The following is a 16,348-nucleotide window of genomic DNA, read 5'->3' on the forward strand; positions in this document are numbered from 1 at the left end:
TTTTTCCCTGGATTAGTAAATTGGTTTTTTTTCAGCAGACAGTGCAGGTCGCTGGATTTTACTGTTTACCAGGTAGGTTAAAATCCAAACCAAACTTTGAAGGAGAATATAACATTACAACAGTAGAAAATCTACGTAGAAATCTAATAATTAATAAGAAAAGTGGCAATGTTGTTTCAGCTGTTGTATGGAGATTGATCAATCAAACATGTAGAGAGAAAGAGGTATAGGAGCTTACCAGGTAGTTGCTTGTTGCTTCAGTGTTTATAGATACTTCTATCGAATAGGCATACATAGAACCCACCTCTCTCTCTTTCCTTCTGATTTTGTGACACACCACCTAAACTATGTATTGTCTTGTATTTGTCTTATGTTATTACCTCAAAATAGGTTTTTTTTCTTTTTTTAAACCAGTTGTCTTTTTGTATTCCCTAATTGTAAAATCAAGTTTTTTCCCTGATGAGTTTTTTTGTTTGTATTTCATTTTAGAATCAAAGAAAAATTATTTGGATCTGTAATCAACTCAGTTTGATTATTTTATTTTGGTCTAGTCTTAAGATTGCCCAATTTTGATGAAAATTATTGGAATTACATTCAAATGTGTCTTGTCTATGTTCCCAATCCAGCCTCTGTGTTCTTCAAAGTTAAACAACAACGGCCCAGCGTTTTGGCTAAACCTCTCATTAGAACAGAGGTTTACACCTGGATTAAACCAAACAACACTCCAAACTTCTCGGCCTACCACTCTACAACAAAGCGTAATCACCAACACACTAAGCGTCTAACATATCAACACGTGTCAATATTCACACGTGGACTACTACAATTGGTGGTATCTCAGAATCACAGATCCACCTCAGCATTTGATTTTTATTAAACACCTTTGATAACTCTCTTCTCCGTTAATATATACACTCTCTCGTCTCCGTTTGTTCACTTTAGTTTTCTCGAGAAAACCTCTGAATCTGCAAATCGATCTCCGCCGTAGAATGCGATCGGATGCGATCGGAGCTCGGAAACTGGTATGTAGCTTTCGCCTCACACTCTCGAATCACTGATGATCGCATCAAACTATCTTAGATTTAACTCACACGCCCTGATTACAATCTCTCTCCGTGCATTCGAAGTTTCCACGAATGTTCCTGATAACATTGCTTAATCTTAACGTTTCGTCTTCGATTTCATTAGTTTTACTCTGCGTTGGTAGTACTTAGTCTATTCTAGAGCTGATTAATCGTGTATCTTATCGGCCGTGATCGATTTAGATTCGAAATCGAATCGTAGTTCTTTTTGGGGATTTGCTCTCGTTTCTAGGGTTATTGACTCGTTTTTTGTTATCCTGCAGAGGAAGTGCGGCTCTAATCTCGGTGTTTTAGTTAACGATAGGAACATATGAGGAAGAAGATGTGTACCGTGATAGTGTTGCTCTTGTCATTGCTCTCTGTACTCCCTCTTCCATCGGAATCAGCTGTTGCAAGCGTAGATCTGTTCAGAATGGGTGAAAGTCGCTGTATGTAGTTAACATCAAACGTGGGCAGAGTCCGATCTCTGTAGCCATCAACGAGATGTCCAAGAGGAAATCCCCAAGTTTGGTGGCGTTCCACTCCGGTGACAGGTTACTAGGCGAGGAAGCTGCAGGGATCACGGCTCGTTACCCTAATAAAGTTTATTCACAGCTTCGGGACATGGTTGGGAAGCCTTTCAAGCATGTCAGGATTTTATCGACTCTGTGTACTTGCCGTTTGATATCGTTGAGGATTCTAGAGGAGCGGTTGGTGTTAGAGATTGATGATGGGACGACTGTTTACTCGGTGGAGGAGGGTTGTTGGCTATGATCTTGGGGTATGGGTCTGACTTAGCTGAGTTCCATGCGAAGATCCCGGTGAAGGATATGGTTGTTTCGGTTCCACCTTACTTTGGGCAAGCGGAGAGACGGGGTTTGATCCAGGCTTCTCAGTTTGGGGGGGTTAATGTTCTGTCCCTGGTTCATGAGCATTCGGTGCAGCTTTGCAGTATGGGATTGATAAGGATTTCGCGAATGCGTCGAGACATGTTATATTTATGACATGGGTTCGAGTAGTACATATGCTGCCCTTGTCTATACTCTGCTTACAATGAGAAGGAGTTTGGCAAGACTGTGTTTCTGTCAATCAATTTCAGGTAAATTATGGTCTTAATATACAGTTTTTGTTTTTGAGTATGTGTGACATAAGCTCCGTTTTATCATGTTAATTTTTCAGTTTGGTCTCAGTTGGTAATGATTAGATGTAATTATTTGAATGTAGGTCAAGGATGTTAGATGGGACTCGGGACTTGGAGGACAGAGACAGAGTATGGAGATGCGCTTGGTAGAGTACTTTGCAGATGAGTTTAACAAGCAGCTGGGTATATGGAGTTGATGTGAGGAAGTTCCCTAAAGCAATGGCTAAATTAAAGAAACAAGTCAAAACGTACAAAGGAAATTTTGAGTGCAAACACTGGGGCTCCAATATCTGTTGAATCTCTCCATGATGATCGTGATTTCAGGTATAAACTAAATTATATCAAGATTTCCGTATTTTTCCAGCTCGCCGAACCTTGTGATGCGCATTGAATTCTAACTTGCGTTTTCTTTCAGGAGCACAATTCCCGTGAGAAGTTTGAGGAACTCTGTAAAGATCTTTGGGAAAGGTCTCTTACACCTTTAAAAGATATTCTCAAGCATTCAGGTTTGAAGATGGATGATATATATGCAGTAGAGCTAATAGGAGGAGCTACTAGAGTCCCCAAACTACAGGTAAACTTTCATGCTCTTGAAGCAAATCAATTCGATTTCTACATCCAAAGGTGTTGGATTATTCGCTTTTGATCTGATTTTCCCTCTCTTTATAATTACAGAGCACGATACAGGAATTTATTGGGAAGCAAGATCTAGACAAACATCTGGATGCTGATGAGGCTATTGTCCTCGGCTCAGCGCTACATGCTGCTAACTTGAGCGATGGAATCAAATTGAAACGTAGGCTAGGTATAGTTGATGGTTCCCCATATGGATTTCTAGTTGAGTTGGAAGGTCCTAATGTCAAGAAAGATGAGAGCACAAAGCAACAACTCGTACCACGGATGAAAAAGCTACCCAGCAAGGTACATTATTACATTCACAACCTTTTGAAGCTTAGCACTGTGTTGTATGTCTTGTAATAATTCTATGTACCTGATTCTTTCACAGATGTTCAGAACATTTGTCCTTGACAAAGATTTGACGTGTCACTTGCTTATGAGTCCGAGGATATCCTACCCCCAGGATTACCTCCCGGTGTTTGCGCAGTATTCTGTTTCTGGTTTGACGGATGCAACTGAGAAGTAAGAGCTTACAGTTTGCATTTTTTATGATGATTTCCGTTTACAGAGAACAATGGTTTTCCAATAAATAAAACTTTTTGATCTTGACAGATATTCTTCCCGGAATCTGTCAGCACCTATCAAGGCAAATCTGCATTTCTCTCTAAGTAGAAGTGGGGTTCTCAGTCTAGATCGGGGAGACGCTGTCATTGAAATCACAGAATGGGTAGAAGTTCCAAAGAAGAACGTGACTATCGAGAGTAACACAACCTCAACAACAGGCAATGCGTCTACTGGAGCTGCCTCTGACGAGAATTCACAAGAAAATAAAGAGGAACTACAAGCTGATGCTGGAAACAGCACTGCTGAAGAACCAGCTGTGGTAGACCTGGGGACAGAAAAAAAGCTGAAAAAGCGGACATTTAGGATTCCTCTGAAGGGTGTGTATTCTGGCTTACTGTTTCCAAGATTTTCTTAATAACTATCATCACCACTAACCAATTATCTTCGAATATATATGACTTGTAGGTAGTTGAGAAAACTGTTGGACCTGGAGCACCTTTTACGAAAGAGTCTCTTGCTGAAGCTAAGACAAAATTAGAAGCCTTGGACAAGAAAGATAAGGAAAGAAGAAGAACGGCCGAGTTAAAGAACAACCTTGAATCTTATATATATGCTACCAAAGAGAAGGTGAGTGTTCTTTATATAGATCCCTATATCCATTACATCACTGTTCTTTTGCTGCTATATAGTCTTCGTTTTCTCTACACTATATTGTCTCTAGCTGCCATTCTTCTCAATACTCAATGCTTTGGTTTTATTTTGGTTTAACAGCTAGAAACACCTGAATTTGAAAAGATTTCCACCCAAGAAGAGCGCAAGGCGTTTGTTGAGAAGCTTGATGAGGCAAGTATCAATTTTATTTTGAACTATATGTATACCATTTCATTGAGTTCCCATGATGAGTGCAAGCGTGTGACATTGAGTGGGTGTCTGGTGTGCTTCAGGTGCAAGATTGGCTTTACATGGACGGTGAGGATGCTAATGCCACAGAGTTTCAGGAGCGGCTTGACTCACTAAAAGCCATTGGCAGTCCCATATCTTTGCGGTTTGTTCTCTGCTCATAATATTTTGATTGAACGGGAGCTTGCTTGCTAAAAGAGTATTCTTATAAAACATTTGATACATTTTTGTACAGATCGGATGAGCTTACAGCACGACCCGTAGCAGTTGAATACGCTCAAAAATACCTAACCGAAGTGAAGGAGGTACGCTGACTGACATTACATGACTTGGCAGTTTTCTTATGATAGAGCTAACAGAGTTGAGTTTTTGCGCAGATCATAAAAGAGTGGGAGACGAACAAAACTTGGCTTCCAAAAGAAAAAATCAACGAGGTTGTTTTGCTCATCTAAGTGAAAGGACATAGCTCTCTTTAATAATTGTTGGTGAGCTGCTGCTAAAATTGCGTTAATTCTGATTCAGGTCTCAAAGGAAGCAGAGAAAGTAAAAAGCTGGTTGGAGAAGAATGAAGCTGAGCAGAAAAAGTGAGCGTTGCTTCATTTACTTACCTCTTAACGTCTTTAAAATTAGAGGGAGTTAACATGACAAAACTCTTGTCACAGGACTGCTCTGTGGAGCAAGCCAGTGTTCACGTCAGATGAAGTGTACGCCAAAGTATTTACTCTGCAAGACAAGGTACACGAAACGAGTTTGATAAATAATTAAAGTCACAAAAAGGAATTTTCATTTAATTTGGGGATTAAAATAAAAATATATATACACAGGTGACGAAGGTGAATAGGATTCCAAAGCCGAAGCCAAAGATAGAGAAACCAACAAAGAAGGAGAATGCAACGGAGGAAAAATCAAAAGGCTCAGAAGACTCCACCAATTCTACTGAATCTGAAGCTGCCGCCAAAGAAGAAGAGGGCCACGACGAGCTTTGATTAACATTAAATACATAATAATAGAGTTTTTCCATTGAGCTTAACTTTTGTGTGTTTAAGTGTCAAATAGGAGGGTTGGTTAGTAAAAGCCAAGCTGAACTGAGCTGAGCAAAAGGATTTGATTCCTTTCTCAACTTCTTTCATCATATCAAGTTTTGGTCTCTTTTCTCTTCTTTCAATTGAAACCTTAAAAATAGTTGGGCTTTATTATTCACAAAGAAGAGAGCAACTTTAACTAATAACTACTATGGATTTCTACATTGGCTGTTTCTCTGAAATTTTAAGTAAAAGGATTTGATTCCTCTCAAAAGATATGATCTCAAGAGAACAGAACAAGAAAGAAGTAGATTATCAAGAACCGGATAAAGAGAAACAAGATTTTATAAACTTATGCTTCTTAAGAGCAGCTCAGGTTCTCTTAGAGATGGCTATCACGTTGAACTTGAGCGTGTCAGGATTTTCTCAATAATCTTCTTTATCACTTCCGCCTAGGGGTGTTTAATCCGGATATCGGTTCGGTTTCGATTTTTTTGGTTTTTCAGTATTTGGTTAGTAAAATATAACTACCATTCTAAATCCATATTTACTTCGGTTCGGTTCATATACCATCGGTTTTTGGTTTATTCGGTTCAAAACATAATTATTTAGTTTGGGATCATATTATATAAATTTTAGAGTCATATTGTCATCTAGTCATTTACTAAAAATATATTATATTTTCAAATAAAAGAAAAAAATAAAATAAAAACGCTTATACCTTCAGATGAAATAATCAAATCCAAAATTAAAATCAAAGCTCGAAATATTGAAAAAAAAAAAAGAAAAGTATGAAAGAAAAGTTTTATCACTATTCCATATTTAGTGTTCATCAAAATCATATTTCTTCGAGTGAAGCTCTGTTCGTTTATAAATAAGAAAAAAATTGTGAATAATTTTTTCTAATTATTATCCATCAAAATTATAACATTCACTTCAATTTAATCAATGCTAAAAGAAGAGCAACTATTATGTTCTATAAGCTTTTTTATTTTTATTTTAAGTCTATACAACCAAATTATCCAACACACAACATAAACTGAACCTTTCACCACTTGTAATTTTTTTCATTACTATTTAATGATATTAACATTCTTAGCAAAAAAAAAATGATATTTGAGTTGTGCTTTGGATATTTTTGAGTTTTTTGAATTTTATATATTTAAGTTTTGATCGGATTCAGAAACATCAGGATCTCTGCATCTATTTTTATAATTGCTCCAAAAAAATTATATAATTAAAATCGGGCAATTTTACGGTTTAGTTCGGTTTAATTTTGGTGAATTTACAAATGCGCAGAGAGAGAGAGGAAGGAACAAAAGAGAGTCGCCTGACCGGAGAGAGAAGTGAAGTCTAGATCTCTCTTCTTCTACAACCAAGGTTGGTCCGTCACCGGCGAAAGGCGGAAATCCTCTTCTCCGACGTTATAATGCCGGTAAAATTTCCTCGTTTGAGAGTGTAAAAATCTAGATCTCAGATTATATTAGCTGATCCCGACTCATCTTTGTCGCAGTTCAAGACGGTGATGGAAGTGGAGCCTCCGAGTCTGTTACGTTACTTGATCGGATCGGCGGTGATGATGATCGGCGTCGTATTACCACTCGGTTACATGATGTTCCGCAACAAGCGCGTCCCTTCCTCGTCTTCCTACTCTAAACAGACGTAGGTCTGCTTTTCCCCTTCACTTCTCATCTAAGATCTGAAACTGGAGTCAGTTGTATTGTGTTTCTTCCTTGTGGTTGTTTTTTTTATAAGCTAAGTTTATTGAATTAAGTCAGTGAAATGAATTAGAATAGTGCCCCTTCTATTTAAGAGACGTAAATAAATTGCTTAGATACTGAAAGGTTCAGTTTACGTTGGGTGTTGGATCGAATTCAGCTGGCGAATCCATGGTGTTTTATCATCTTCATTGATTGGTACTAGTAAAAATCTGATACGCATCTTTACTTTGCAGGAACAAAGTTTTGATTTAGAAAGCTTAGAGACTGCAGTGAATTCAAACTGGATTGACAAGGATGATGACATATTGAGTGATATGGACATGATTGTTCTTGTTTCTGACATGGGATTGTAAAAGATCTTTCGATATTAGATTTAAATAAATCAAGAAATGTGAGGTCCTTTTTCTCGTCAATCTTCTTTGTTTGATTCTATTTGTGCAACATAACCATTTATCTTTGGTTGAAAGATTGTATAAGATTTTTTAAGTTTAGTGGATAATGCCATGTACGCATTCCTGTTTCCACTGATACATTAACGTAACAACAAATGTTTTAAGAACAGTACTGAATATGCAGTAAACTCGCGGTCTTGACAATGGAATAATGTGTTTTTATCCATGATAAATAATATCGAAGCTTTTGTTGAAGTCTGAGAGAAGGATGATCAACGTTCGTATTGGGTTGAAAATGAAGGAACATATTCTCAAGTGATCTTTCAAAAGTGGACAAGGGAAGGGAATACAAAGTGTTTTCTTAAAAATAGTAATTCGAACGCAATTGTATTGTCTCCAAAAACACAAAGTCAACAACATGCAGAGAAAATAATTGAGAAGATGATGATGATAGCAGAAAGGCAAATTAACGGTAACGACGAAGGGAGAGAGAGTTGTTCTTCTTCCACGTAGCTCTGCGAGACGGGCGGTTCTTGTGGTTTCTGTGACCCTTTCCGCGCAGTCCTCTGTTCTTCTTTCCCTCCGATGTAAGTCCCCTGAGCTCACGGTGTTTGTGCACCGGGTTACAGATCCAGTTGATCCTCGGGTCATTACGCACAGCGTTGTGTGCCGGGTCAACCAAGATGATCTCGTAGTACTTGTACGTCGAATCCTAAACCAATATATGGAAGTTAATATCTATCTATACACACACAGATAAGCCTAGTAATGCACATTAAAGAGAGTGAGAGAGATAGAACCTCGTTGAGCCAGTAGGAGTTGACGACTCTTAGACCGCCCAGTTTCCTTCCAGCACGCTCCTCAGCAACAGAACGCTTGCTCCTCTGGAACTTGAGTTGAGTAACTCCCTGGTTTGTGGGTTTACCATACACAATACCCTTTGGGACTGGCCTCTTTCTTCCACCACGTCTCACACGTACACGGTACACCACAAAGCCCTAACATAGATTAACATCCCAACTAGATAAGTAAATAAATGTTGTGACTAAAGCAACGAGAATATTATAACACTCTTAACAGTTAGAACAAGAGTCACATTTTCAGACAGCATAACTAAACAAAAGACTATGGATTAGGGCACAACTAGTCACCTGCTTGGCCTTGTAACCCAAACGGCGAGCCTTGTCGGGACGAGTAGGCCTGACGAGACGGACAATGGAAGGCTGCTGTCTGTACTCCCAGCACCTCACCCTCTGCACAAACCTCATCACATCGGATTGTTTCTTCCTCCATAGCTCAGACACATACTTGTACGCACCTAGTGTTCACCAAAAAATCATTAGGCTACCAAGTGTTCGCAATAACAGATCCATAGAACATACATCATTTGAACAGAAACATTGATGCTAAAAAAAGAAAAGAGGAATAATGGATCTAAACGAAGGACGAGAAGAACGAGTTACCCATTTTCGAAGAGCCGCAAACCACCGGCGCAAGGTAGGAATTGTCACTGATTTAAAGTAAGGAACTTAGGGTTTTTAAATCCAGTAAAGCACTGAAAAAATAAATTGGGCAGATAATTATATAAATAAAAGCCCATTACCCATTTATAATGGGCTTCAAGTTATCACCAGATTTCTAAGATACATTATTTCATTTCGCTTCTCTCGATTATAAGATGCATCTTTCAAGTTTCAACATGATACATACGGTCTATAATAGAATCATCAAGTGTTTTTACTTCATTAAGGAGGATACGGTTCATATTCGTCACCAAAAGTGCATTCTGAAGTTTTCATCAATAATATCATAGTTTGTAAAAGTACACGAGAGGAGGAAATAAATAACATTTTTATAGTTTGTTATTCTTATAAGACTTTCGAAAGATCAGTCCACGAATCGTTGAGGCACCAAAAGTCCCTCCGCGGGAATTCTAGGCTTAGGTGCAAACGACTTACGTGCAACACATGAAGTCGAGCAAGTAATGTCTATGTCCAATGGGTTACGAAGTGAACAGTCCACGAATCGATGAGGCTATATACTACGAGTGCGTACCCGTAATTAGTCATCGCTGATAACTTCGTCTTGCCGTTCAGCGAGTTGCTTGATTGGTCTGCGTTCTCTGTGGTTGTGCCGGAGAAGGAGATTCCACGGCTTAAGGAGATACTATTGGAGATTCCAATGAGGAGATATCTGAAGATGCAGATGAACGTAAAGATGGTTCAGAAACATTTCTTGTGGAGCACTAAACCTAGAAGATACGATGTGTTTCATATGATACTTCACTCCATTTGGTTTAACCTTCTAAATCAGAACCAAACTTCTTCTGATCATGTTCCTGATTCCTGACATCATCCTTAATTATGTCTCTACATATATTTGCATAAATTTGAAGTCTCATCTCTTAAAGCCAATATTGAATGTTAATGGACTTAATAGATGGCCTAGATAACCATCTGCCACAAGTAGAGAATATAATACATTTGAACATCATATCCAGACAAACGAAAATGCTCTTAGGAGATTCGGTTCATCGGAGGGACTTTTGGTGCCACGATATTGGTAATATATTATTATTTTAAACACTTGCATGATTTTATTATGACATAAAGATTACAAAGTCGCAGTGTAATACAGAATTAAGAAAGCAAGGTACATAGTTATAATATAAGTAGGACACATCTCCATGAATCCCCTGCTTCGCTAGTTTATCTGCCAACTGATTTGAGTTTCTGTTTGTCCATTTATATTGGTAATATCAATATACAATACTAAAAGCACAATATAAGCCTTAGAGAAGCATGCCACGTCGGATTAAAAAATCAACCAATCAAAAACAAGTTTTTTGACACATCAGATAGACTTCACAGGGTGGATTTCTATCTTTGGGCTTCAATTAATTTGTTATTGTCCAAATGGACCTCATTCAGAAAACAAACCTACGAAGGATGATCGTATTAACTTCTAACAGTTCGTCTTCTCCGATTGAAGATTATACAAACTCAGTTCTAATCAAGTCACTCCTAATCAATCAATCAATTCTCTTCTTTGCACCTGTAATTTGTTTCACCTCCCTCTTTTTCTCCTTCTTATATACTGTCCTTCTTTCCTTTCTACAAACCAAAACTCTAGAACAGCTCTAAGCTCAAGCCATGGTGATGAAACCAAAAGGCAAGTGTCAATTTACAAACTCTTCAACTTCTATGGATCCAAAAAGAAACCGGTGTATTGGGTTGCTGATCATAGCGTAACTGTCTCTTTCTCATGGAACTCTAATTTTCAATTCATCTCTGAGTTAGATTGCTTTATGGTTGTATGTATTTTAGCCTTTCTTCCTGATTAGATACAAAAATCTCAAATCTTTTTAAAGTAAAATAATTAATTCAAGTTTTTAGAATTTTTGGTTTTTCTTAGATCGATATCGTCAAGGCGGACGCCGATCACATGCTCGGGAACGTTAGATTGACCTGCGATCTCGCGGCAAGGTGCGTGAGCTTGATCTCGCTCAGACTCGCGTCAATGTGACTCTCTCCCGCATCGACGCGATCGTGGAGCGAGGGAATTGCATCGAAGGAGTGAAGACGGCTTTGGATTCGGAGGATTACGAGTCCGCTGCGAAGTTCGTGCAGAGGTTTCTCCAGATCGATTCGAAGTATAAGGATTCTGGTTCTGATCAGAGAGAGCAGCTTTTTGAATCCAAGAAGCAGCTCGAAGGTATTGCGAAGAAGAAGCTCTGGGCGGCTATAGATCAAAGAGATCATCCAACGATCTTGAGATTCGTGAGACTGTACTCTCTGTTGGGGAGGGAGGAAGAAGGTTTACAGCTCTACGTTGGTTACTTGAAGAAGGTGATTGCGATGAGAGGGAGGATGGAATATGAGAATGTGGTTGAGCTCATGGAGCAAGGAGTCGAGCAAGGGAACTTCGTTGGATGTTTAACTAATTTGTTTAAGGACATTGTCATGGCTATTGAAGAGAACGATGAGATCTTGAGAGGGCTATGCGGAGAAGACGGTGTTGTTTATGCTATATGTGAGTTGCAAGAGGAATGTGATTCTAGAGGTTCGTTGATCTTGAAGAAGTATATGGAGTTTAGGAAGCTAGCTAGGTTGGCTTCTGATATCAACAACTCTCCAAATTTGAATCTGCTTGCTGGTGGTGCTTCTGAAGGACCAGACCCGAGAGAAGTAGAGCTCTACGTGGAGGAGATACTGTCTCTGATGCAGTTAGGTGAGGATTATACAGAGTTCATGGTGTCAAAGATCAAGTCTTTGACGTCAGTTGATGCTGAGTTGTTACCAAGAGCTACGAAAGCGTTTAGAAATGGTAGCTTTAGCAAAGTGATTCAGGACGTGACGGGATTCTATGTGATACTAGAAGGGTTCTTTATGATTGAGAATGTGAGGAAAGCCATAAGGATTGATGAGCATGTACCGGACAGCCTTACCACATCAATGGTGGACGATGTGTTCTACGTGTTGCAGAGCTGTCTGAGGAGAGCCATTTCGACTTCGAAAATTAGCTCTGTGATTGCTGTGTTGAGCAATGCTGGTAGCTTGTTGGCTAATGATTACCATGAAGCTTTGCAGCAGAAGATTAGAGAGCCTAACCTTGGTGCTAGGTTGTTCTTAGGTGGTATTGGTTGCATCAAGACGATGGTCGACTTAAAACCAAATCTCGCTTACTAACTAACATTATAGACGAGAGCATCTTCAAGATCACGAGTTCGAATGCCATAAAAATAGCTACTTTTAAATGCTTTATTATCTAAAACATGATGAGCTAAAAGCTCATAGCTTCTTAATTCCCTAAAAAAAGTTCTAACACATTGCATTACCAATAAATCATCTTAAATTTTTTTGTTAGTTGTACAAATAATTTTGTTCCTTTTAGTAATTTGAAAACGTACTTGAATTTTATTCATTTTAACTGAGCTGATTATAAACCTTCTCAAAATTCATTATTTATGGATTTGGAAGTTCATAAACAAAAATACATAGTGGGTTTTAGCTCCAGATATACACAAAACAAGAATCTATACTCGAACTATATCAACATTCATTATATAGATTAGGCGACAGAAAAACATTCCTTATAGATTATTAAATTTTTTGATAAAAAAAAATAGATTATTAAATTATAATAAGACGAGAAACTTATTTGGTTACAAGTCCCAACAATCAATAAAAAGTAATAATAGATGATGAAATTTCAAATATATGGAAAATATAATTATATTTTTTATTTACATGAAACTGGTTAACGGATGGTATTCAAATAAAAATCCTATTTTCGTTGTATCTTAAACTTTGGCATAAATATAAATTTCAATCATCTCAGAAGGCTCGACTAAAAAAACTTTCTCGATCAATCTCTTTGCCCCTCATTCTTAGAAAAAAAAATAGATGAATACATTGGAGTTAGTCTAAGACATGACCGACATAAATGATCGACGTTGAAATTTCAGCTTTTCTGATTCTTACTATTCTAATATTTCAATATAATTTGAATATTCCTTTTGCTTTATAATATAATGGTTTGAAAGTCTTTTTTGTTTCACTATATAAATTATTTTTATATTTCAATGTAACTTTATAATTATTGGATATTGTGTGGCCAATTAAATTATGTAAATTACTGTGTAATTGATTAAATTAATATATTAAATGACAGTTTTCTAAAATAATGACTTTTAAATATTACATATTTTAATTAACTGGTTACATTTTGAAACAAATAGAGTAATCTATAAACTAACTCTATATAGATATGAGGACAAAATTGTAAAATGATATCACTTTAAATTTCTCTCATTCTGTGCATTCCTATTTGGAAGGAGATAATCAACATCTAATATTATGTTACCCTCAGTATATTAGAAATGATCGAACCGTAAACCAATTAAGGATGATGTAAGGAAGACGTAAAGATGTATTTTCAGTTATCACAAATATAGAATCAATTGACAACAACTTAATTATGTCCATACTTTATAATATTATAATATCTCACCATATTAGTGACTAAATAAGTTTTCTCTAGCACAAATACTCACTCTATTCTTGGAGTTTAAAGATTTTCTATCTTATGATATTAGTAGTTTGCTCCAAAAAAAGAAACGGTCGGACTTTACATTGTAATTGGAGAAAAAAAACAAATAAAAATCAACCGAAGACTTTTAAGGTATATGAAACAAAAAATGGAAATAGCAATTCTTTGTAACTAAAGAATAAGGCAATAAAATTGTAAAAATACAAAATAAAACAAAAAAATATACACAGAAAAAAAGATATAGTAAAATCATAATATAATTTCCATAATTGATAGTGCTCAGTTACACTAAAAAGTCTTAATTTACAACATACACAGTTTTATTTGCATCTTTAAATCTATTATCTAATTAAAATGATTCTAAAAAAAGTGTCAACATGAAGAGTTATAAAATATACGATAAAATTTAATACATAACGTTAAAAATACATTATCACTGATCACTAAGAAATCATGTTAGTGTAATAAAAATAAAATGACAACACATTTATTAAAACCATAGAACGGCACACAACAAAGTGTTATTAAATATACAAACTACAAATAAAATTTGCTCAACGCAAACACACATAAAAAAGAGACATCATATTTGGATATATTTAAATAAATAATTTTAAATATATTATATTCTTTATAATTTTATAATTAATTAAAAAGAAAATAAATTATTAAAAAATTAATATACAAATAAAACTAAATCAATATTTTGTAACGTCAAAATAATAAATGAATAAAAATATATTATGTTAATAAAATAGATTTTAGATCTTAAAGACGTTTAATTTATGTAATATTACAAAATTCAAAATTTGTTTATTACAATTAATATTTTACCATTAGATATATTAAAATAATATTCTAGATCGATATTCAATTATCAGTTTTCAACTATTACACGTAAAAAATATTATTAAGTAGGTTTTTTTTTGAAAAGGGGGTTTTATATTTTAAGTAGGTTATTGGAGTACTTTTTCTTTTCTTGAATTTATTCGAGATGAGATTCCGATCTTTTAACTAAGATAATTTATGTTCTATACATAATTATATTTTTTTACATAACTCTAAAATCTCTGACTTGATTCTTAATATTTTATTAGTTAATTGTGTTATATATAATAGAAATACTTATTTTAAACTAAAAATATAAAAAAAACAAATTTAAAAATTAGTTATATATAATTTATTATACAAAAATTCATATACAAATAAAATGTAACGAATTTAAAAATATTATCCGCGCGTAGCGCGGAGAAAGGATCTAGTATTTATAAATGGGGAATATATTACGAAAAGGTAGTTAATAAAAGGTGGCTAATATCGTTTGTAAATGATTTATATTTTAAAATCTAAGATGGTTAATGTCGCTTGTAATAGTATTTTACAAAACCCACTTTTTTAATGTTGGATATTAAAAATATAAATATATTAGAAACGATACAAACAAAAATGTAGATATATTTTTGTAATATATTCTCCACCTATAAACTTTAATATATTACTAGATTTCCACCCGCACAACCGTGCGGGTATATATTTTCACATTTATATATATAGATATTTGTTTTACATAATTATTATATATTTTTAATATTACTCACATATTTAAATGTTTGTATAATTATGCCAAATATAATAATTTTATAGTTTTCATGCTGTAAATTAAAATCATCACATATATATGTTGCTTATTATATATTTTTCTTATTGAATTTGCGTTTGATTACTAAACTAAATTTTTTAATACATGAAACAACACATATGAAAACAATTTTGTATTTAATTTATTATAATCATGATCCGTAATTTAAATCGCAATATTTTTAAGTAATGTTTATTAATTTTATATAATAAATTACTGTATATTAAAAAGTTTAAGATAAGTTAAATTTTTATACATGTATTATATTGTTTACTAATATTAACCCGTTCTACCAACATATTATATTTTTAGCATAAATATTTTATATTAATGAAAATAAAATATGTTAACTTATCAATTTAAAATAATTTTATCATATTTTTTTCAATATAACATTTATTTTAAAATGATATATATTATTATAAAATTCATAAAATATGATATAATCTTATTCTTTTAGTAATATTTCATTACTAATTGCAAAATTAGTTGAAAATATTTATATTCAATTTATGACAATTAAGATCTAATTATAATCTTTTTCAAGAGATTTGTTAGAATTTTTTTTTTTAAAATTAAAAGATATAAAAGATATTATGATTAAAGTAGTTAAAAATATTATGTACATTAGCATTACTGATATACATTTAATATAAAATTTTAATGATGGTCCAAATAAAAATATCATTCATAAAAAAATCATGATTTTTATTTTATTAGAAAACAAATTTGAAAAAAATAAAATTAAAATAAATATTTATTTCTAACAAAATCTTTAAAAATTATTAGTAAATGTATTTGTGAAATTAATTAATTTGATTTTATTTAAATTTTCGTTTATAAACCAAAACTGTTTGGTTTAATTCGTTAAATTAGAATCTTTTTTAGTTTCGTTTAATTTGGCAAAACTATATTCTATTTTAATTTCTAATTATATTTTATGATAATTTAAATTAAAACTAACTAATTTTTCAAAGTAAATTTAAAAAGATTATAAGAAGATTTTAAAAAGATTTTGTTAGAATATTTTAAATATATTCATTTGTATTTCAAATAAAAAGATAAAGATATTAAAAGATATAATAATGAACTTATGTTAAATATGATATTTTCTAGGAATGGTCCAAACTAAAAAAAAATCACACATGAAAAGAAGTCATGACTTCTGTTTTAATATATAAGATAAGCGATATTTACAGATATATCTACAACCTACTTTATAGACTATATGTTAATCGA

At 34.1% G+C, this 16,348-nt stretch overlaps 2 protein-coding genes and 2 pseudogenes across 3 annotated transcripts; 3 read left to right on the top strand and 1 right to left on the bottom strand.

The window, feature by feature from the left end:
- The window catches only part of LOC106346824, an 8,039-nt pseudogene extending 2,530 nt beyond the window's left edge, over positions 1-5,509 (top strand).
- A 982-nt stretch (positions 5,510-6,491) lies between these two features.
- On the top strand, positions 6,492-7,549 carry LOC106440270. 2 transcript variants are annotated; one of them, XM_013881892.3, is made up of 3 exons: positions 6,492-6,741; positions 6,820-6,972; positions 7,261-7,549. In XM_013881892.3, exons 1-2 carry the CDS (start codon positions 6,736-6,738, stop codon positions 6,970-6,972), a joined length of 159 nt encoding a protein of 52 aa, XP_013737346.1. In that variant the 5' UTR covers positions 6,492-6,735; the 3' UTR covers positions 7,261-7,549. The 2 variants fall into 2 exon arrangements, with proteins under 2 accessions (XP_013737346.1, XP_013737345.1); XM_013881891.3 differs by having other exon boundaries at positions 6,820-6,968.
- Positions 7,550-7,703: 154 nt separating this feature from the next.
- LOC106440269 (60S ribosomal protein L15-1) lies at positions 7,704-9,004 on the bottom strand. Its single transcript, XM_013881890.3, has 4 exons — positions 8,883-9,004; positions 8,571-8,737; positions 8,220-8,417; positions 7,704-8,131 (listed from the first exon to the last, which is right to left on the bottom strand). Exons 1-4 carry the CDS (start codon positions 8,884-8,886, stop codon positions 7,886-7,888), a joined length of 615 nt encoding a protein of 204 aa, XP_013737344.1. The 5' UTR covers positions 8,887-9,004; the 3' UTR covers positions 7,704-7,885.
- Positions 9,005-9,416: 412 nt separating this feature from the next.
- On the top strand, positions 9,417-12,342 carry LOC106442540 (annotated as a pseudogene).
- Positions 12,343-16,348: the final 4,006 nt, after the last annotated feature.

This window comes from Brassica napus, chromosome A3, assembly GCF_020379485.1.
Source record: "Brassica napus cultivar Da-Ae chromosome A3, Da-Ae, whole genome shotgun sequence".
Classification (NCBI taxonomy): Eukaryota; Viridiplantae; Streptophyta; class Magnoliopsida; order Brassicales; family Brassicaceae; genus Brassica; species Brassica napus.